Source organism: Notolepis coatsorum, assembly GCF_963971535.1.
Source record: "Notolepis coatsorum genome assembly, chromosome: 18".
In the NCBI taxonomy this organism is placed as follows: Eukaryota; Metazoa; Chordata; class Actinopteri; order Aulopiformes; family Paralepididae; genus Notolepis; species Notolepis coatsorum.
Window position 1 is genome coordinate 64394947 of NC_140182.1, and position 23716 is coordinate 64418662.

The 23716-nt window shown below is 47.0% G+C and overlaps 1 protein-coding gene across 1 annotated transcript in view; it reads right to left on the reverse strand.

Annotated features, from left to right (window-relative positions):
• Window positions 1-23716, reverse strand: part of rasgrf1 (Ras protein specific guanine nucleotide releasing factor 1) — a gene marked incomplete at both ends in the record, with an annotated part of 183823 nt that overhangs the window by 80117 nt on the left and 79990 nt on the right. Inside the window, one exon of the mRNA XM_084334566.1 lies at window positions 6027-6133. Coding sequence (XP_084190692.1) covers window positions 6027-6133 — 107 coding nt within the window. The remainder of the gene's footprint in view (window positions 1-6026; window positions 6134-23716) is intronic.

The following is a 23716-nucleotide window of genomic DNA, read 5'->3' on the forward strand; positions in this document are numbered from 1 at the left end:
TGCCAGCATCAAGACCCCACCAGGTGGGCACGTAGTGCCCCGCCCCCCACATCGCCAGCGTATTCGAACAAAGGCCCCTCAGTTACCGCACCTGGTATTCCCAGGCGGAATCCCATCCAAGTACTAACCAGGCCAGAACCTGCTTAGCTTCCGAGATCGGACGAGATCGGGCGTGTTCAGGTTGGTATGGCCGTAAGCCGAGCGGGCCCTGTCCCCCCAATAGTACACCGCCTGGCACACTGACCCTGCAGAACAGGCAGTCAGCATGGCCGTAAGCACACAAAAAAGGTTAACCAACGGAAGCAGGCAGCGCACAGGGGAAAAACCAGGCAACAGGCTGTTAACCCTAGCCTGGAGACTGCGGACGAGACAGGCGCCAGAGGGGACAGCTGAACACAGCCGCCCCGGCGGAAGGAGCGTAAGCTGGCTGTGTTGCATGACCAAGCCTCCATTTAAAAACCCCCACCCAGAGGGGTCGAGGCAGAGAAGGCTGACACGATTGGCAGACGTCATGAACGTGCAGGGGCACCCTCAAACGGTGAACCCGGGAGTTGACACTGCTCCAACACACCAGGGAATCAACCACCTCGGTGTTACCCAATGCGGTGGTTGTTCCTATAACCCCTCAAGAAAAAACTCCAAAACACACCTGCGGGTATACACCGGCTATACCGCAGTACAAGTGTTTCAGTTTCCAAAAAGGGTTAACCCAGGCCTACGGGTCGCAAACATCACTTCGGACCGGGCCTGGCGGTATGGGAAGCACAGGGTCACCAGAGGAGGTCAAAAAACCACCCCCACAGGCCCCTCTTCGCCATGCGTGAGAGAGGAGCGAAAAATAATGGAGAACCAGCCCCTAAGCACACCGTACCTGGTATTCCCCGGCGGTCTCCCAACCAAGTACTAACCAGGACCAACCTGTGTAGCGGCCGAGATCCGACGAGATCGAGCGCGTACAGAATGGCATGGCTGTAAGCCATGACGACAGTGCTGAGTAAAAACATACCCAACCAGGGTCTCCATAGCGCTTAACCCTGTGACACCCAGACCGACCTGGCATTTTTCCCCCTGAAAAAAGCCCAAGTCCCTCAGGGTACCAGAACAGCAGATCTGCATCCCCGGCGGACAACGGGTTCAACTGATCTGGACCAGCGTGACCAGAACCAGTCCCGTGCCCTAACCACGCCGACATGCCTACTCCAGGAGAAGGGCAGATATGCGTGTTGATCTTAACATGAAAAGAAGGCGCCACCCAGACGTTCGGACGAACCGCGCCTGGTGGCCCACCCCAAGGGCGTGAGACCCCACCACATATGTTCAGATCCATCCCGTCATCATCCCCCAGACATGAACGAGAATCCGTCGACAACCCACCCAGGTCATGGGATGTGGTCGTCGGAAGAGGAAAAACCCCCATCTCAGTTGCTTTATAAAAACGCTGTTTCAACCACAAGCAACCAAGGCGTGCCAGTCAATCGCCTGTTTACAGCGAGCTAGCACTATACGTGCGTCGGGACACACCCCCATCAATGAACAGGCTATTTAGACCTGTCATTGAATCCCCAAGGCGCCCAGGGGAACGACAAGAGGGGTGTGACACTCCCTAACTCCAACACTTCTGGAATAGAAAGAAGGAAGCATCAACAGTATGTATCCCAGTCTACACAGCCGGGGTAAAATTTTTTCACATTTTTACATCCCACCACCCTCCCATAGGAAAGAGACGGGGATCCCCAGAGAGACTTCCCACGCGAGCTGTACAGATTGAAAAGAATATATTGCACCTTGAGCCATGTAAAAAACTGGTTTTAGGGCCTCCGGGGAAGAGGCACTGAACCCATACACACTCAATAAACGAATTGAATCGAATATACATACAATAGAAAAGGACCCTTCTAGAGGGTCCACTCACTTTGACAATCTGAGGAGGAAGGCTCTGTACTCTGATGGAGGCTTCCTCACATGGAAGAAGGAGTCCGAACTCACAGAAGGCCTGAATAGGCGCTTGGTGAGGAGGAGCCCTGACCACCCCCCCTGAAAACAGATCCATCACATGGACCTGAACAGCACACGGAAGTCCTACCAACAGAGACGCGCACGGTGACGTACTCTATGGCGGGGGAATTCCTGCGGTGCACACGCCCAATATACCAGGCCGTGGGACCAGGAACTCCCCCCCCCCCCCGTAACGTGCCGAACCGCCACGTGACGGGAACCTTGAAGGACAGGGGGTGTACCCCTGACCGACAGAACAATGGGGAGAGGAAAGGTTACCAGTTCACCCCTTTACGACCCCACACCCATGATACGATGTAACGACAAAAAGAGAATATGACACAGTCATAGTCAGCTCTATGAAGCGTTTCACAGCTCCACACAGCGCATGAGCTAACCTGCTATCTGATTTTTACTAAGGAAAAACACAGAATAGAGAGGGCTCTAAGAACCCCGGTCCAACATACACATGTGCTTCTGTGGCCAGTACAACCCAGTTGTAGGTCACATGACACACACAACCCATCATCACCTACAAAAAATGGCAAAAACACTCAACAGAGGAACGCCGTTTTTTTCACAATGAGAGAATACATCATTCTTGATTAGTATCGACCACAGGCCTTGCTAAGCACACATGACAGCAACCAAACCAATTTCCCTTTAGGAAATAAGTTTCTCCAGCAGATTTAGCACAACCTCAGCAATCAAGCTAAGAGTTACATCGTATCCCTACCACACAAAAGACACAATTAATGCACAAAATGTCTGATAGGAGGATGAAAAAGTCCCCAGGGAACCGGGGGGGAAAACACAATCCTCCTATTTTACCCTCAATACGGCCAGTTAAAACAGGAAAACCTGTTAATGTGTGAACACACTGTTCATTGTCATTACAGTCTGAGAAAGAACATTCTTTTACTCACTTGTCACCAAGCATAGCTTCATAGGTTAGTTGCCTTAGTAGTGAGTACACGGTACATATAAACACCATGATGTTTCTCACACAACAACCAGATCATTACATCACGATTTGCACGGAGAAGCTAACTGCCAGTGACAAAAAACAGCTCACACATAACCCGCAACGTATCCTAAATGCATTGCAACAACACACGTTTTGGGAAAAAACACCGTTATTCACAATACATTTAGCAAAGTAAAACCAGAAGACGTGTTATGAGGTCTGGTCAACCCCGTTCCTACCCGGAACGCAGATCAGCGAAGTGCAGTCACAGACACCGTAGGAACACAGCCGTCCTGTGTTGTCCGAACTGGGTAGCGTCACCGCCCCAACCCGTACTACAGTCCCCCGTTGATGCAACCTTGCCGTCCAGGCTCAGGGCAGGGTCGACGAAACATCCCCTGTCAAGGATGACGTCGCGGTCAAGAGTGTAAAACATGTTAAAATCAAAGCACGTTCAACAGAATAGCATCAAGCTAACGGCGATCAGAAGCGAGCTCACGGCGGCGCGCGAGAAGCTAAGCTACCCCGCGCCAGCCATGGCCATAGCAGCAAGCTAACGTTACCTAGCGACCACGACATGCTAGCCCCGCAGCTAACAGCTGACTGGCTAATAGTAGGCCCTAAGCAGGCCATGCAGCGATCCAGCAGGCTAACGCAGCAGTTAACAGCTGACTGGCTAACCGTAAGCTATGAACATGTAAACAATGACATAACACTCACCCAGACAGGCCGCCGTTCTGAACCTCTCCTCACTTTTTAAGAGAAAAGAGAAAACAAGATGTCAACACCGCTTCACAACGGTGACTTTACCACATCCGACGGAATCAGCACAGTACCAACTGGCCTGTGTAGCTGACTTTGAACATGAATCTGCCGCTATCGCACATTACATGCACATATCCCCTCGTGAAGGAATACTCTCATTTGGATATGAAAGATGGGGCCTTAACACGGTGACAGAGAGAATCCACTCGTCCAGAACACACAGGGATCACCAGTGTCAATGGTCGCGGCCCACTAGTTAAAACTATAATGGTCTTCAGACCAAGGTCTTCTGTCGCCTAGGTGGCTGAACAAAGGACCCTAGCCTGGGGCCGGTTTCCATAAACTTTGTCAAGTAGCCCCCATAGCACTAACAGACAAGTGGAGCCCGCCAGCAAACACTACTCACCCAACCTGGAACGCACCGCTTCTCACAACAGCGGCATGTCCGACAGTTCAGCTGTGGCCTGACAGGTTTCACCCCAACAAACACAGCAAGGAACTGCAGTTGAGAAGCATGCAGCGGCGTGCTCCCAATACGAAAACCGGTGGAGGGTTTTTAGAATGATCATCATCTTCCAGACACTCCAGTACGAAGACAATATCGCCGTATTTTCTCGAAAATAGTGAGAGAGAAAATAAAGATATGATGTCAACGTATCCTTGTTTCCCAAAGCTGCTCCTAAACCTTTCTTCCATCATGGTGTCAAGTGTGGGGATCTACCGAGGCACTTCTTCCTTGTGGTGAAAGCAAGAAGGAGGAGAGTGGGTGGCCCCACCCCTGCTTATATGGGTAAGCTGATAGGGGTGTGGTCAGACGAATATTGGGATTAAAGGTACATTGTGGTCTTTATTCAGTGCGCGTGCACGTATGCGAGATAGTGCAGAGAGCGATGCCGAGCGAGAGCGATACGATACAGAACCACTGTTTTGCCATTGCCCGTTGGTGTCATTAATGCATGCTGGAATAAGAATGCCTTTCTTCATTTATTTTTAATATTAATAATTATTATAATACAATAAAAGACAGCTCCATCTTTTAATACACATATATTGTACAGTAACGTCAAATAAATACTACAGTCCCCGCTGAAATAAAGGTTCTGCACGCACATACCAGCAGTGATCTACAGCATAAAAGATAGCCACTTTATAATACTATTCTGAGTAGATAATTCATCTGTATCGCAACAGAGTCACGGATCTGGTCGGGGCAGGTAGCATTATGTCGGGAAAATCTTTATGAAATAAACAAATGTGAATTAAAGAATTTAAAAACAAAGTTTAGCATATTAAATCGTTTTATAAGCTTTCTGAGTAGATAATTCATCTGTATCGCAACAGAGTCACGGATCTGGTCGGGGCAGGTAGCATTATGTCGGGAAAATCTTTATGAAATAAACAAATGTGAATTAAAGAATTTAAAATGAAGTTTAGCATATTAAATCGTTTTATAAGCTTATAGCTTTTTTCGTGCTGATTTGAGAAGGGTCCAGCTGCAGAGCCGGAGAGCAACTCTCAGGGCCAAGATAGCACTTATACTATTTTGAGAGAGACAGACAGCAGAGAGACAGACAGACAGAGGAAGGGCGAGTATGACCATGTCCGGTGTCTTATAGGGGACACTGGGGCGGGGCCTGGTCAAGTGCATGGGTGCATTGTTTTCGTTAATGAAGTACAGTAGGTACTGGAGATAGGGGTATATCTCAGTATGGTTGAAGAGCGAGACGCTCAGCCAGTACTCATATAACTAGGTTATAGTCATAACCTTTCGTTTTTCATTCACTCTGTTTGTGTTAACGAACAACCTAGTAACTGTACTGTATGTTTTCATGTTTGTGTTAGTGAACAACTAGTAACTGTATGTTTTCATGTTTGTGTTAGCGAACAACTAGTAGCCTAACTGTATGTTTTCATGTTTGTGTTAGCAAATAACTAGTAGCCTAAATGTATCTTTTCATGTTTGTGTTAGCGAACTAGTATCTGTATGTTTTCATGTTTGTGTTAGCAAACAACTAGTAACTGTATGTTTTCATGCTTGTGTTAGCGAACAACTAGTAACTGTATGTTTTCATTCACTCTGTGTTAATGAACAACTAGTAACTGTATGTTTTCATGTTTGTGTTAGCGAACAACTAGTAACTGTATGTTTTCATTCACTCTGTGTTATTGAACAACTAGTAACTGTATGTTTTCATTCACTGTGTTAACAAACAACTAGTAACTGTGTGTTTTCATTCACTGTTTGTGTTAACGAACAACTAGTAACTGTGTTTTCATTCACTCTGTTTGTGTTGCGTACCTGGCGTGTGATATTGCAGCCACCCATTCATCACAGTCCTTTACGTCCTCTGAGCGTAACTCAAGTGCCTTCTGGTTTTCATGGGTGAAGTTGACAGTGAAATAGTACTGAAACACAAAGAACATTGATGATTAAGAAGCGGGCATATCACTACAAGTGATCATTACAAACTCTGCATGTAATGTAGGCAAACTGTTCAACGCGTATCACTTTGACAGCTTCCAGACCATTTAGGTTTAGGGGGGGTTGCAGGGGACATGTCCCCCTCAATATTGAGAAGAGGTGAATAAAAAGTTTAACATACAATTATAGAAAATACCATAATACCAAAAGAGGTAAGAAATAAGGGGGTCAAAACATTTATATATCCTATATATAAACATACAGGATAATAAATATTTGAAAGCAATACAGAATGCTTGAGAACCTTACTGCATTATATTCCATTATATTTGTGTCAGCGACTACCTGAATGTTGTCTTTTCCTTTACATAAATAAAGCCTTTTCCACCATGAATTAATGCAGAAAAGGCACAAATTGGTGCACAAAAGTACACCAGAATGCAGGAAATTAAGTGGTTGACGCTCAAAACCCAGAGACCCCCCGCTTAAAGTGCCACCCCCCCCCCCCCCCCCCAAAGTTGAAACCAAACCTATGCCCAGATACATCCGTTGTACGAATGGGTCTCAACCCTTTTCCTTTGATACACATGACACAGCGGACCCCCATTTGGTTAGACTTTTGTCTCGGGGTCCCCCATCTGAGAAGATATAATATGTTGACGTATAAATATGACTCAGTACAGAATCTCATAACTGTCCATACTGTAGGTGGGGAGATTGCAGAGGAACGAGTGAAACCTCATATTTTTGCAATAGTCCGAACTATATAGTTGTATATTATTGTATATATTACTCATTATCTTTATTTGTTACGCTTAGCATTGTATTATATTCGTATAACTTTTTTTTTTACTTTATTACTCTATCCTATTTTATTATTTGTATTTTTGCACAATAGAGGCTGGCATGGCCACCTACATTTCACTGCATGTCTCGTGTATGTACTGTATGTGACAAATAAAACTCTTGAATCTTGAATCTTATCTCTCACAACCAACAATTCAAAAGAATGAAACAGAGAATTCAAATCTTTCTGTGGACCCCCTGGGGGACCCCAGACCCCATGGTGAAAACCACTGTGTTATACAACGCTCTACAGTGGGCTTGTTAACTGCTGCAGTCTGCGCTACATGTCATGCCATGCTGCGCTGGTTTGCAGAACACATGAGGCAGAGGGTTTAAAAGCACAGTGGGCTTGGGGGAACCCACATCCTCCTCCTCCTGCTCCCCGCCGGACAAAACAATTGATGGCATGAGGGAAACCTCCCCCGGTCCGGTTCCTGGGACGGCTCTGTTTCCCATGAGGAAAAAACGCCATAATACACCGAATCTGGAGGCATGGGCAATTACATAACTGTGCGATACCTGTTACCTAGCAACTCCACTCAGTGCGGATAGGCTATTTTTTATTTTTTTTTGCATTTCTTGCCTCACTCCATTTTAGGCAAGCGCTGAATGAATCTTTTGTGCTGAAAGTGTGATGGGTTTGTTTTGCGGGCTTGCTGCTGGTCATTGAACATTGAGCATATATGGCACTGCTTGATGTTTGTAGTGTGATTTATTGCATCATGGTAATTTATTTTATTATTATTATTATTGGTGTCGTTATTGTTATTGTTATTATTATTATTATTAGAGCCATTTTCCCTCAAACTAAATAAAGTTTACCTTATCTTATATAACAAAGTAACTATAACCATATAAGAATAACATCTTCTTTTTAAGGAAGGTGTTATGTATGAAATGCCTCGATAAGCCAGGTTATTGTTTTTCCTTTTTCATTCATGGTATTTTTGCTAGAGTTTTGTGCTGATTCATACACCTGTCCCTCTGAAAAGTGTGTGTGTGTGTGTGTGTGTGTGTGTGTGTGTGTGTGTGTGTGTGTGTGTGTGTGTGTGTGTGTGTGTGTGTGTGTGTGTGTGTGTGTGTGTGTGTGTGTGTGTGTTTGGGGGGGGGGGGGGGGGGGGTTAATATGGTATTTCCATTAACTCAAACAACTCAAAGCGCCAAACCCGAGAAAGGTTGGGTTTTCATCGTTATTTCTTTTATTCGATATTTCCATTCATTATCCATCCAGGGAGCCTGGTGTTATCATTGGGAATGGGTCTGATATCGCAAAAGTCCAATACCGCCACCTGGTAGGTTGCGGCCGGTATTGCACATCCTTTGAAACTCTGTGTATTGGGGTGTGCGTCGATTATATAGGTCCGGGCGGACTTTTCCTTGTCGGGCATGACGAGTGGTTATAATGCATCAAACACTCCCGATTCATGTTCTTTGGTGGATTATGTTGGCGACACGATCGACATCAATACTTGGAATGGTGATCAGATAGTTGGAATATTCTTTTTGGGGTACATCCTAATCAAGGTAAGGGGTATATGGTATCAATCTTGCGTTGATCCAAGAATTCCTTCATTGCGATCGGAGCGTATGTGTGTAATGTACTGTGTAACATATTCCGTTGGTGACGATCAAAGCATAAAAAATGACCCCCCCCCCCCCCTTTCATGCATTCATGATGAAACATAATACCTATAATCTAGATTTGATTTGAGAATAGTAGCTAGTCCAGGCAAGAAACGACAACGCTTTTAGTAGAATACACGCATATGGCTATTACGCAGCCTTTTGGGAATTACCCTAGACCGCTCTAAAACTATACTTATATTCACCATGGTATAAAACAGGAATGTATGGATGAAAAAATGATTTCCTTTTCACATATTGAACGATAGATACGCGATGTCGAATGGGCAATAGTATTATATCCATAGCTATAATATATAATATAGTTTTAGCCCTGCAAACACCGCCACGTATTCCTATACTTTAAAGCGTTGGCCTTTTAACCAACACAGTACACAGCGCCCTCTGGCGCTGATTGAGTTAAAGGGGACCTGCATTGCTATTCCTAGCACTATTTGGGCAACTTTACACAATTCCTGTGAGTCTATGGAAGACATCTGTAAGGTTTATTAAAAAAAAATCATTGTTTTATATTTCTAATGGAGTACTCAAAAGCATCATTTTCCAGCCTCAAGATTTCAGCCTGTTATTGGCCTGGCTCCGCCCATAAGTCATCCACACAGTCTGCGAGTGGAGAGAGAGAGAGAGAGAGAGAGAGAGAGAGAGAGAGAGAGAGAGAGAGAGAGAGAGAGAGAGAGAGAGAGAGAGAGAGAAAGAGACAAGTGGAGGAAGAGAAACAAAAGGTGGAGGAGAGAAACAGTGTCATGGTTTTTGCCTTATTTCACCTTTCTGTGAGAGACAGCTGTCTATTTTTGCTTCATTTCACCTCTCTGTGAGGCAGGGGTCTCAAACTCAATTTACCTGGGGGCCGCTGGAGGTAGAGTCTGGGTGAGGCTGGGCCGCATCAAATATTCCACAAAAAAAGGGTTTCAAGTATTCAAAACAAAAGTACAACTGATCCAATCTTCTCAATCTTTAGCAATAACAATTCAGAACATGAACAGTTCTTCAGAAAATGAACGGTTCTTCAGAACATAGGCTTCTCAGTGGTGTCAGTGGACTCATCCACAGCTATGAAAATGCACTGTGCATTTTTTTTATTCTATCACAAGGCTGTTTAATCAAATCACCAGCCAGTATTTCAGTTATTCTGGTTGCTGTGCGATCTGAGGGGGATTTGCTTTTGTTTGCCTTCAAACATGGTCTCCATCACATCAGTCATACATTATTTTATTATGTATGCATCAGAGAGAGAGAATGGCTTCTTGCCACTGAGTGAGGACTTGGTATCTGTATGATTGTCATATATGTCCTGATGAATTGAAAATGGGGGACCCTGATGTAAACAAGACGAAAGTCTTTCTCTGGTCTGCATCCCCTTAACAATTGTGTGTATTGAGCTGTACTGTATTGTACCCATTCTGCAATCTGTTAATACAGTTTTCAATCAATCAATCACCAGCCAGTATTTCAGTTATTCTGGTTGCTGTGCGATCTGAGGGGGATTTGCTTTTGTTTGCCTTCAAACATGGTCTCCATCACTTCAGTCATACATTATTTTATTATGTATGCATCAGAGAGAGAGAATGGCTTCTTGCCACTGAGTGAGGACTTGGTATCTGTATGTCATATAATGTCCTGATGAATTGAAAATGGGGGACCCTGATGTAAACAAGACGAAAGTCTTTCTCTGGTCTGCATCCCCTTAACAATTGTGTGTATTGAGCTGTACTGTACTGTACCCATTCTGCAATCTGTTAATACAGTTTTCAATCAATCAATCAATACACGTCAATTCTAGCCTCCGATCCCATGACGTCATTTATCTCCTGCGGAGTGAGGATTATAAAATGAACGTGTTTTAAAGTGTGATGCTGTTTGTCATTTTAACAGCAGATACTTTCTTAAATTCCATTGTCCCCGACAGAGCGTGTGACTGGGAGCTCGGACGGGATGTGTTTTGCTTGGTGTTATTATAGCATTAGCTAAAAAGCTAGCGTTAGCTACGTTACATCAAATCAGATGATGGCCTGTCCTTTCTCCAGGACCTGACAATGTCCGTCTATCAACAATAATGCACCCACGGTGAATCATATTTAAGTCAAGTAGCTACTGACTAGCGTTAGCTGACTAACGTTATCAAATGTCAATGTGAAAACCTTGCGGGGAAGACGAGCTAGGTCAGCTAGCTTAGCTTGACAACGGTACCTTGGCTAAAGTTGGTGCTATTCTAAATACAGCAATAATGGCTGCAGACCTGCAAGCAAAGTACAGCAAGTTCCAAGTGCCAAAGGATAAGAGTTTGAGGCGGAGTCGCAAAAGAGAATGTTGAATATTTATTTTGCATCGAAAATCACAACATTCAAACGTCAGGGAGTGCAACACCGTCTAATGTCCGTGCGGATCATTGGAGTAGGGTATATCTGCAGTGCCGCAGCCCCATAAAACGCCCAACTCTCGCGCAACGACTCGGCAAACAGTAGGGCGCGGGCCGCATTAACACTACACTTTGACGTCAAGTAGGGGGCCGCAAAATATCATCCCGCGGGCCGCAAATGGCCCGCGGGCCGCGAGTTTGAGACCCCTGCTGTGAGGGATAGCTGTCAATCTCTGTTCCCTGTGGTTAATTGCCTCATGGGTCGGCAGGTGTGTGGGCTTGATTGCACCTGATGCAGTGCAGCTGTGCCTATGGCCATGTGGAGTCTATTTAAGTTTGGAGATCGCAGTGTCAACTGCTTTTTCATTTCCTAGTGTTGGCTGTCCTTTTGGTCACGCTCATTATATTGAAGTGTAGTCTGATCTCTGATTCAGAATTGAGCTTTATGGTAGTCATTCTTATTTTAGGCTACTCACATGATTCTACACATACACTCCCTTAGTGGAGGTTTATTGTTTTACTTTTTCCAATATAAACTCCTTTATTAGGAGGTGTCCTTGTGGCTTATTTACCTTTATACTAAACCTCTTTATTGAGAGTAGTCCTGTTTTTTGGGGCTTGATTTATTTTCTTAATTACTCACTTTGAGATTTCCACCTGTAAAGGTTGTTTTCTGTTGTTTAATTTTTCCCCTCTCCTAAAATATCTGCGTAAGCAGTCTAGTGGTTGTCCGTTTCATGGATAACTTTAAGAGTCTGTTATCTGCTCATGACCCACACACACACACAGCCCTCACAGACAGAGGTAGAGAGAGAGAGAGAGAGAGAGAGAGAGAGAGAGGAGAGGGAGAGGGAGAGGGAGAGGGAGAGGGAGAGGGAGAGGGAGAGGGAGAGAGAGAGAGAGAGAGAGAGAGAGAGAGAGAGAGAGAGAGAGAGAGAACTGTGTAAACACTATGCGTGCAGGTCCCCTTCTCTATCTCTCTCTCTAGATTCGGGAGCATAAGCTGTAGCGCGGCACAGTGGTAGACTTCCTCGAATGGGAGGCGTCCATGCTTTCTACAACGGAGTTCGGCGATTTGCGAATCTGATTGGCCACTTGCCCATTTCCGCATCGAACAGCCTGCAAAGCACCTGGCGTTCTATCGCCATGCTCTAAGACAAACTCTAACCTTAACCAACTTCGAAAGAGTGCCTAAGCTTAACCGTCGAAAGAATCTATCGCCATGCTCTAAGACAAACTCTAACCATAACCAACTTCGAAAGAGCGCCTAAGCTTAACCAGTGTAGACACTTGCGGTCCCACGATTAGGCGTACATGTCACATGACCAGAAATGAATCGCCAAACTCCGTTGTAGAAAGCATACAAGCGAACGGGAGAGAGAGAGAGAGAGAGAGAGAGAGAGAGAGAGAGAGAGAGAGAGAGAGAGAGAGAGAGAGAGAGAGAGAGAGAGAGAGAGAGAGAGAGAACTGTGTAAACACTCTGAGTGCAGGTCCCCTTCTCTCTCTCTCTCTCTCCCTCTCCCGTTCGAGGAAGTCTACCACTGTGCCGCGCTACAGCTTATGCTCCCGAATCGAGAGAGAGAGATAGAGAAGGGGACCTGCACGCAGAGTGTTTACACAGTGATCTCTCTCTCTCTCTCTCTCTCTCTCTCTCTCTCTCGCTCGCTCTGTCAAACCCTGTTTGGTGCGCTACAACCACAGAGCCAATCGGATCACTATCCGCTCCATCCTCGCATCGTGACGTCACAATGCGAGTAAAATCAGAATGACCTAATTAAATCGAGCAGGAAATGGTCGGACCTGAGCAATCCGCCAATATGGTATTTAGACACAAAAACACATTGATACTAACTCCTATTACTATAATACAATGCTAGAGACTCAAAAAAGACATTTATAATGCATGTCACCTTTAAATGAAGTAAATTAAGGTTTTCAAAGTGTATCAGGAACAGTAATTTTTTTTTGTATCCACTTTTTCTCCCCATTTTCTATTTTTCTCCCATCCCAATTTCGTATTTCCAATTCTTCCCTCCCCTGTCTTGAACGTTGCTAGACTATGCCTCCCACTGGTCGGCTGTAGTGAGGATAGAAGCCTTGCATCACGTGTCCCCTCCGGTACACGAGGAGGCAGCCTGTCGCATCTTTTCACCGCAGCAGCTCGAACTCTCAGTGGCGAGGAGTAACGCGTGGGAGTCTCACGCTGCCCCCGACACTTCCTGTTTCCGCCGCACCGGCGTCACCCAACCGACCTGTAGGAGTCGCTGTCCACAACGTCCAATTCCCACCCACCGGCTTTCCCACCCTCTAACACTGCCAATTGTGTTAGTATGACGGCCAGCCAAGCCGGTAGCAACGCAGAGAGCTGGGCTCGATACCAGCATCTACTGCGTTAGTGGAGAGCACCTTGCCCACTGCGCTACTCAGCCGCCTTAGATGAAAGTCTTTCTCTGGTCTGCATCCCCTTAACAATTGTGTGTATTGAGCTGTACTGTACTGTACCCATTCTGCAATCTGTTCATTAACGTTTTCAATCAATTCAATAGGATCTCTGTTTAACAGTACTGTATATTTGCATATATTGTATGTCACACATGTAACAGTACTGTATATCTATATGTCATGTATGTCATAAATGTCATGATTAGATTAGATTTTTATATCTGTATATCTGTATGTTGTGTATGTCATAAATGTCATTATGAATTGAAAATGGAGGACCCTGATGTAAACAAGATAAAAGTCTTTCTCTGGTCTGCATCCCCTTAACAATTGTGTGTATTGAGTTGAACTGTACTGTACCCATTCTGCAATCTGTTAATTCAAGTTTTCAATCAATCAATCAATCAATCAATCAATCAATCAATCAATCAATCAATCAATCAATCAATCAATCAATCAATCAATCAATAATACTACTACTACTACTACTACTACTACTACTACTACTACTACTACTACTACTACTACTACACTACTACTCAGGGGCGTAGCTGGGGGGGGGTAGTTTAGGATGATTCCAAGGGCCCAGCACAAGGGGAACCCCAAAAAAAAAAAAAAAATTTTTACTAGACATCACTCAGGTGTATTATTGATGCTCTCATTGATACTATGTTTGTTTCTGAAGTGTGTGTGTGTGTGTGTGTGTGTGTGTGTGTGTGTGTGTGTGTGTGTGTGTGTGTGTGTGTGTGTGTGTGTGTGTGTGTGTGAGATATATAGAGAGAGAGGGGGAGCTTTGGTAGACTATTGCATTGGTCCATTCATTGAAGATGAACGCAATGCGACATCCTTTACTAGGCTCACCCACCAACAGTGCAGGTGCTGAACTGCTGATCCGAATGTATAGGTAAAAACCATATTATGCGTTTTCATCAATAAAAAAATGGCACACAAAAATTCCGCTTGCGCGCTTACGTGCGCTCGCATTCATTGGGGGCCTACAAATACATTCTTTCTGGGGCCCAGAATCTGGAGCTACACCCCTGCTACTACTACTAGTACTAGTACTAGTACTACTACTACTACTATACCTAGTCTATTCATAGGCTACATTCACGTCCAAATAGGCCTGACCTGATGGATAATAGGTGACATAAGCATCAGACATGGTGTTACACTTTAAGAGACAATGTTGATTTAAATTACAATCCAGAAAGTGTAGTCAGACATGGTGTTACACTTTAAGAGACACTGTTCATTTACATTTCAATCCAGAAACAGTGTTAACTTGTCCGCCTGTAGGGTAAACCTGATATATAATAGAACTCTTATGACATTTACATTCAGTCATTTAGCTGACGCTTTTATCCAAAGCGACTTACAAGTTCTGTACGACAAGTCAGCAGGAAGGGTAGCCTACAACTCTTTCAGCTGAGTAACAATGTTCATCAAAGTGTTGAAACTTGAGTGCTGCAGTGTTGAGTGCACAGTAGTAGAGATGTTATGTGTTTATGACTAAACACAGTAGGGCATTTGACTGAAATTGTCATAGTGAGTCCTTATTACTTGTTTACAAGATCAAGTAATAAGCCAAATTAATATTTTATAATTCTCATATATCAAACCATAGCCAACCATTGTTTTTCCATTTTATCTTATTGGGAGGGTAAACCCTTTGCGAGCAGGGTTCTCCCAGGACCTTCTAACCTAAAAAACCACCCATATGCCGTGACATTGTATTCACAATGCCGTGACCCGGATTCAAACCAGGGTTGCTGTGGCCACAACGCAGAGTACTAACCACTATACGATCACGGCGAGCTACCGGGGCTGGTATAGTAGAGTGTAGCTTCTGTAGTGTGGTAGTGAAAGGGTTCAAATATGCATACTCAAAATTTGATTTGAGTGCTTTAATTCTGAAATAGGCTTTATTCTTTGGTAGTGTTAATGATTCTGAACCAGTATGCAGGCTATAGACTACCTCCATGGCAATCCCCAGACAAACCACCTCAAATAAATAGCCTACCATCTTTCACAATACATTTTTATGGAGTAATTCCACATATTTACATGTTGACTATACATATTATTTTGGATAAAAACTCAAACAACCACCGGGCTGAGTAGGCACACCTCATGGGCTTAGGTTACATTCACATCCAAATAGGCCTGACCTGATGGGTAATAGTGACATAAGCAGGCCATTGTGAGTTATGCTTGTCAGACATGGTGTTACACTTTAAGATGCACTGTTTGTTGTGAAGGATCAGATTAAACCGAATATGTATATTTATTTATATATATATATTTAATTGTATTTGTATATCGTTTGATATCCCCTGTATATTCCTTGTACAATATGCATTGAATATCCCCGTTTCTACTAAACAGCCCATAATAGTTTCATTCTACCATTGGACGAGAACCTGGCGCCAGGTTGCCATACCCCTAGGTCCAAGTTCAATCGTGCCGCCTAACATGTCGAGGCAACCCCCGGTTCCGCGCAGTAATATGCCGGGCGAAATACGAATGGTACTATTTGTTCATAGCGCATATATATATGGCGCTCGTAAAGTAGAACTTTCTTTTAGTCCAGTTCTTTACCCTCCAACAGAGTGACAGACGCAAAAGCCTCCCCACTACGCACGTGCGGTGAAGTAAGGCCTACTTGGCCCAGAATAGGCATTGAGATATCGTGTAGATTGATAGTTGAATGGTCATAGTTTGGCACCATACCGTCGAGTTGGACGTATTCTATTAAGCTAATAATAGTCTATTTATGTATGGTGCATCGTTCGGTTCGAGTTCTACAGTTATCAGTACCCCCATCGTTCCTGACGTTATCTGGACGCTTATCCAGGCTGGTCAGACCCCTAGTGGTGATTGCATCCGAGGAGCTCCGGGTCAAGAGCGACTGGACCTGTATATTGGATTACTCTACCCGACGACGGCGAGCCTTCCACGGCTCTTGGATTATGCTTTGTGTGCTTTGATTATTCCATGGATAAAGGCCAACACTGTCGAGTGTTGGAATTACCCCCCGGAGAGGACTCCAGGTGAGGCGGCGCTCTACACGTGAGGTCGCACCACGTCTCTCCGTTGTGGACCGGCAGATACCGTTCCACAGAGGGTCCAGCTGTATTCGTCTGCGGCCCGAGGTTCTGTGGGCACTGTGTCTAAGACTTTGGATTCTCCCAAGACACCGTCGGCCAGATGGGATACCGCCAGCGGCTTCTCTAACCCCCCCCTCCTACTGTCTTACAACTAGCGGGACCCCCCCCCCCCCCCCTTAGTGTATCCAGCTATAATCATTTAAGTACCTTCGCTATTGTTTCCTAAATATTCCAGGTTGTATACTTACTCCCTGCGCAACCAGAGATTGGACATTCAATGTTGATTTACCTACGAATACTCATTTGCCATAAAAGTGCATATTCAATATTTCAAATCATAAATGTAATTAAGTGAATGTTGTATACACCTTTTGCTGTATTAAATATTCGATTTGGTACATTTGTGTTGGTTCGTTTCATCAGGTGGGAAAGTGTTCATCATACTTATATCTTGTACTGGGTGGCCAGAAGTTAAAGTACATGAGGTAGTGGTATTAAATATCATATCTAACAATACAGTCAGGGAATTGTACCCCTCAGCTACAATTGGTCCTTCGAGCCGGAGGGTAACTAGTGTAATATTAATATAGTGTTATTAATATCGAAATGGCCTATGATGAACACTCCACGAAACGATCCTCCTAACCTAGAACGCCCGCGGCGCAGACGACAGACACCTCAGTACTTAGAGGCTTACACTGTCAGTCAACTACCTAGCCTTCGACAAACGGTAAACGTGGTCAAAGTAGAAAGTAAAATTATGTCTGACCTTAACGACCAGGTTTCCCCGACCACAGAGGCCCTAGTAGGTCCTAATGTAACTGACCAAGCCCACGGTGGGGACCAGGAGGGAATTGACATGCCTTTACCCCCCGCCACTACTAAAGAAGTAGTCCCCGACACGCCCCGGGAGGAAGACAACCCCACAGAGAGAGAACTCTGCACGGAAGAAGAAGAGGAGAGCGCCGAGGAACTAGAGCTCCAGGACTCCCCAACGAGTACCCCCAGGAGCGTTCACGCAGGAGCGGCTCACCTCCACTACCGCCTTCCCCCAGCGAAGCGGAGAGGATACTACAACAGGCGTTCCTCGTCAGCCTGACAGCCTCTGCCGAACGCGATCGGCTCCAAGCACAGACGCTTAGCGAGCGCGAACGTCTCCAAGCCCAGGCGACCAGCGAGCGCGAACACCTCCAAGCACAGCAACGGAGCGAAGAACAGCGCACAAGTCTGGAGATGAGACGCTTCCAGATGGAAGAGAATATGGCAAGAGACCGGGCCGACGCCCAGCGCGCCGCTGCCGGTGCCCAAAGAGAAACAGAGCGCGCCGCCGCCGACGCCCAGCGCGCCGCTGCCGGTGCCCAAAGAGACGCAGAGCGCGACCGACTACAAGCGCAACTAATAGAGCAGCTGATCAAAAGGACAACTCCCTCTCCCTCCGCCAGGGGCTCAAGGAACTCGTCGAGACAGCAGTCAAGAGCAGCGTCACCGCAACGAGCAAGCGACCCTGAACTTGACCAACAGACCGAGTCTAGACCCCCCGCAGACCCCCTTCCCATACCGGTCCAAGCGAGACCCAGCTACAAGGAAGGAGCGGCCTACACTGCGGAGAAGCTAAATAAACGATTACAAGATCTGGAAGATTTGATAGAAGAAGAAGAGGGAGAAGAGGAGAACCAAGCCCGACGACAGCACAGTACTCCACCGGACCAGGAGGTCCCATACAGTCCAGGCTATACCCCCGCGGCACTGCGCTACAGACCCCCGACTCTATTTACGGGTGAGCACGACGCACGACCAGCCCCGAGGAACAGTACCTGGACCAGCGGGCCATGGTACCCTGCCAGTACCAGCCCACAGCGAGGCGCAAGAGGGGACTCGCCCAGGAGGTCTCTCCCCCCACGCTCGCCGATGTATCAGCCATCCACGGCGTCATACAACGCCACGCCGTCATTCCCAGACTTCGCCTATGAGAGTCGAGCACAGTACACGGAGCTCCGGATGTGTTTAGAGACAATGATGGTGGATGTCGCTGATGCACGCCACAAGTATGCAATATTATTGAAGCACCTGAAAGTACCGCGAGCGCACAATATAGCGCTAGCCTATGCTACCTCCTCGACCCCATACACAGCGGCCCTTGCAGCGCTGGATCAAAGATATGGACGTATATGGGATTACGTAATCCAGGAGATAAGGCATATTGACCGCCTACCCCCAGCCACAGACAATCGCTCACTAGACGACCTGTCAATCAAAGTGCAGTCCCTGGTGGGGATGCTGGGAGCTCAACGGGAGAAGGGCAGGCATGAGCTGTACGCCAACTCTAACGTTGAGAGGATTTTGGAGAAGCTGCCACCCGCAAGACAGGAGCGCTTCCGGCGGCAGAGGGACTACCGAGATCCCGACGGCCCCGAGCCATCCCTCCTTGATCTGGCCGACTTCCTGGCGAGAGAGGTCAGCAGCTTACGACTGGACACCTTCGGGCGGAGCACGCCAAGCTCCAGAGAGGGACCCAGGAGAATAAGTGATGGAAGAAGATCGGTGACTGTCATGCACCAATCAGAGTCAGTACCGAGCAGTAAGAGTCACAGCACCCCCTCGAGAAAGGAGAAGTGGAAGATAGCGTGTCCCTACTGTGAGAAAGAACACTGGCTGTCACAATGTGACTCATTCACAAAGATGAATGCAGAAGAAGTGAGCCAATGGATAAAGTCCAACCGGCGCTGTTATCGATGTGCGCGGCCCCACATGGCAGCCGAATGCCGCCTAAAGAAAAGGTGCAGCCGGTGCGATGGAGCCCATCTAGATATACTACACGATAGTAACGGAAGACGGCCTATACCTGCACCACGGAGCGGCACCAAGGCAAGTGTCATGTACATTGACCCCGCCAGCAGCAACGGAGCTCAAGTGCTCTTAAAGGTAGTCCGTGTGACATTGAGCTACCAGGATAAAGTCATGGACACTTACGCCGTCCTTGATGACGGGTCAGAGAAGACCCTTCTGCTCGCCTCCGCTGCGACTCAACTGGGACTGCGGGGGAGCAAGAACGAAATGACGATTCGGACAATAAGAAGAGATTTAAAGACGATAAAGGGCGAGAATGTCTCCTTCACTATCGCAGCCAACGGGCAGCCAGAGCGACGGTACAAGATCACAAATGCTTTCACCAGCCAAGAAATAGGACTCTCGCAGTACACCTACCCTGTCACCAAGTTGATGGATAAATATGTGCACCTGCGCCAATTACCTATCCCGCTCATAGACGGCGCTACCCCGACCCTGTTGATAGGCTCCGACCATGCAGAACTCATAGTCCCGATTGACCGGGTCCATACAGGCCCCCGAGGCTGTCCTGCAGCAGTCGAGACCCGCCTAGGATGGACATTACAAGGCCCCCTCGCTAAATCTCTCAACCGAACCGCAGCCACTAGCTGCTTCCACTCCAGAACGACAGAAGAAGACACCACTCTCCTGCAGCATGTCGAGAGGCTATGGACCCTAGAGACAATGCCCTTTAAGAACGAAAAGAAAGACATTCGCTCTAAAGAAGACATTTACGTCATCCACCTACTCGAGCAGGGGACAAAGAGAGTCACAGTCGGCAGAGTGATGAGATACGCAACTCCACTCCTGAGGCGAGAGGGAATGCCCCCCTTTCACGCAAAGAAAGACGCCACGGAGCGCTATCTACTGAACACAGAGCGGCGCCTAGCCAAAGACCCCGCTCAACAGAGTGTGTACCGAGCTGAGATTGAGAAGCTAATCACAGCGGGACACGTAACAAAGATTGACATTAAAGAGGCCGATCAGACGACCGAATCATGGTACGTGCCGCATCACAAGGTCCATCACAATGGCAAGGATCGCATTGTGTTTAACTGCAGCTACCAGATCGGATCCCAAAATCTGAATAAAGAGCTCTTGCCCGGCCCCACACTCGGCCCCTCCCTACTAGGCGTGCTACTGCGCTTCCGCCAGGACAAGGTGGCTATAAGCAGGGATATCAAAGGGATGTTCTTGCAAGTGAGACTAGTAGAGGAGGACAAGCCTCTGCTACGGTTCCTATGGAGAGAGAAGATCGGAGATGAGAACCCATCCATCTACCAGTGGGAAGTACTCCCCTTCGGAACCACATGCAGCCCGTGCTGTGCTACATTTGCACTACAGAAACACGTCACAGAGGACCCAGCAGCAGATGAAGAGGTCCAACACAGTGTGAAGAACAGTTTCTACGTAGACAACTGTCTACAAAGCGTCTCGACTCAAGAAGAAGCCGAGGCTCTCCTAATCAAGTTACGCGCCTCCCTAATCAAAGGAGGCTTTGATCTCAGGCAGTGGGCCAGCAGTGACCCGCACGTATTGCGCAGCCTCTCCTCCGCAGACAAGGCTGTCAGCAGCGAGACCTGGATGGCGACAATCCCAGGAGAAGCCCAAGAAATGACACTAGGATTAGTCTGGCGCTTCAAAACAGACTCGCTCCACTATAGACACAAACCCTTGGCTCCAGAGCAAGGAAGGTCGGCGGCGATACCGACCACCAGACGGAGTGTGTACAGAACACTCGCCAGACAATATGACCCGCTGGGATGTATTCTACCCTACACCACCAGGGCAAAGATGATTGTACGAGCACTATGGGACAAGGACCAGGGCTGGGACGACCCAATACCCGCACACCTTGCCTCAACATGGAGAGAGTGGGAGACGGAACTCCGCTCACTCCCAGGTGTCAATATACGCCGCAGCTACTTCCCATCCACAGTGAGGCCAGAGACATGCGAGATTGAGCTACACGTCTTCAGCGATGCCTCCGAAGTAGCCTACGGATCGGTTGCTTATTTGCGTGCCCAAGAGATGGGAGGAGAGATACACACTGCTTTCATACTGGCCCGCTCAAGAATAGCCCCACGTAAGCAACAATCTATCCCACGTCTAGAGCTCTGCGCAGCCCTCGCAGGAGCGCATCTAGCCACGTTAATCCAACGTGAACTCACCATTCCGGTGCATAGAACAATCTTGTGGTCAGATTCCACGACAGTACTCACATGGATTAAGTCTGATTCATGCAGATACAAAGTCTTCGTGGGAGTCAGAGTCACCGAGATTCAAGAATTAACAGAAGAAACAAGCTGGAGGTATGTGGATACCAAACACAACCCAGCTGACGTCATCACCCGGGGAATGTCCCTGGATGACCTAACCCGTCGCAACATCTACAGTGACGGACCAGCATTCCTCCAGCTCCCGGAAGGAGATTGGCCTACGCCCACCCCGAGGGAAGCAAGTAGCGAGGAGGCTGAGAACAAGAAGCCTATGTTCTGTGGACTGAGCACTGTCGCCTCCACAGACCCGAACATAGATGACTGCATTACCCTAGAGAGTGACGCACATAATCTCATCAGAGTGGGTGGTCGCCTGCGGAGAGCCCCCGATCTACCAGATGACATTAAGCACCCGATCGTCTTGAACAGCCGACACAAGGTCACAGAGCTGATCATAAACAAATACGACGAGGATGTGCACCACGCAGGAGCAGAGAGAGTCTTCGCGGAGATCAGACGTCGTTATTGGATATTGCAAGGCAGAGAAGCAGTACGGCGCTTCCAGCGAACCTGTCTAGACTGCCGTAAGTGGCGCGCGCAGCCCAGCATACCACGGATGGCTGACCTACCCCCCTGTCGCCTCCGAATCGGCGACAAACCATTCCACTCCACAGGCATGGACTGTTTTGGCCCGTTGTATATAAAGAGAGGAAGAGGCACCGAGAAGCGGTGGGGTATTGTATTCAAATGCATGACCACCAGAGCGATACATATCGAGCTCCTTCCGACCATGAGCACAGACTCATTCCTTATGGCCTTCCGGAGATTCATATCACGGAAAGGACAACCGTCTACATTGTTGTCTGATCACGGGACCAACTTCAAAGGCGGAGAAAGAGAGCTGAGAGAGAGCTTCCAAGCTATGGGCCCAGAACTTAAGACCCACCTCGCTCCAGCCCAGATTGACTTCCAGTTTAATCCCCCGAACGCACCCCACTTCGGTGGAACCTGGGAACGAGAAGTACGTTCTATAAAGACAGCCCTGTATTCCGTACTCGGAGCCCAGACTGTGGCAGAGGAAGCCCTAATGACAGTCCTCACGGAGATCGAGGGAGTATTGAACTCAAAGCCCCTCGGTTACGTCTCCAGTGATGTAGCAGATGTCGACCCAGTCACCCCCAACACACTCCTAATGGGGCGGCTGGACCCCGCGCTACCCCAGACAATGTACAGGCCCGAAGAAACGAACGGCCGAAGAATGTGGAGGTACAGCCAAGTACTAGCTGACAAGTTTTGGAGCAGCTTCCTACTTCACTACTGAGAAGTGCCACAGAACAAGTGACACTTTTGACAATGACATCCTGGGTCATTCCTATATGACCGTATATACCTATTTTTCACATGTAATTATATGCTTCATTATTCAGTTGATGATGGACAATGACCGCCCAGAATGACAGAGTGGGTGAGAAGTGCCACAGAACAAGTGACACTTTTTGACAATGACATCCTGGGTCGTTCCTATATGACCAGTATAAATCTTGGAACTGAACTCTCTCTTATAAAAAATGGAACTGAGCCTTTAAATGTCTCCATAGAAAATGTCTGTGAAAAGCTGTGAAAAGGGAGTGAACCAACGGAATGTGGGCCTCTGGAGAGGAGAGAGACAGGGACAGAGGAGAAAGAGCTGTGTAATGTTAAACCCTTTCAGACGGGAAGGGTTGCTGGTTGAAGTCTTGAATCAGAAGAGGAAGGAGAGGAGAGCAGACTATAATGACTATAATGTAATGTAAACTAATGTAATATAGTACACCGAGTACTGTAGTGTACCTGTAACCTATTGTACCTGTATATCTCTGTATATGTATGTGGTGGGCTATGTAAGATATATTACGGAAGTCTGCCTCGTCCTCGTCTCAGAACGAAAGAGGCCCCATGCAGTAGAGAAGTGACCGGCTGGAATGCAAGGCCAAGAAGGGGGGGCGCTAGTCAGAGGGGCATTGTATTCTTATAAATTACTTGATTTGATATGTAACTGCAAAGTAACAAATAACTGAAGGAGGGATATGACACGTAATGTACGGTGATTGGAGCTATGTACTGACGATGGCGTGACGTGACGGA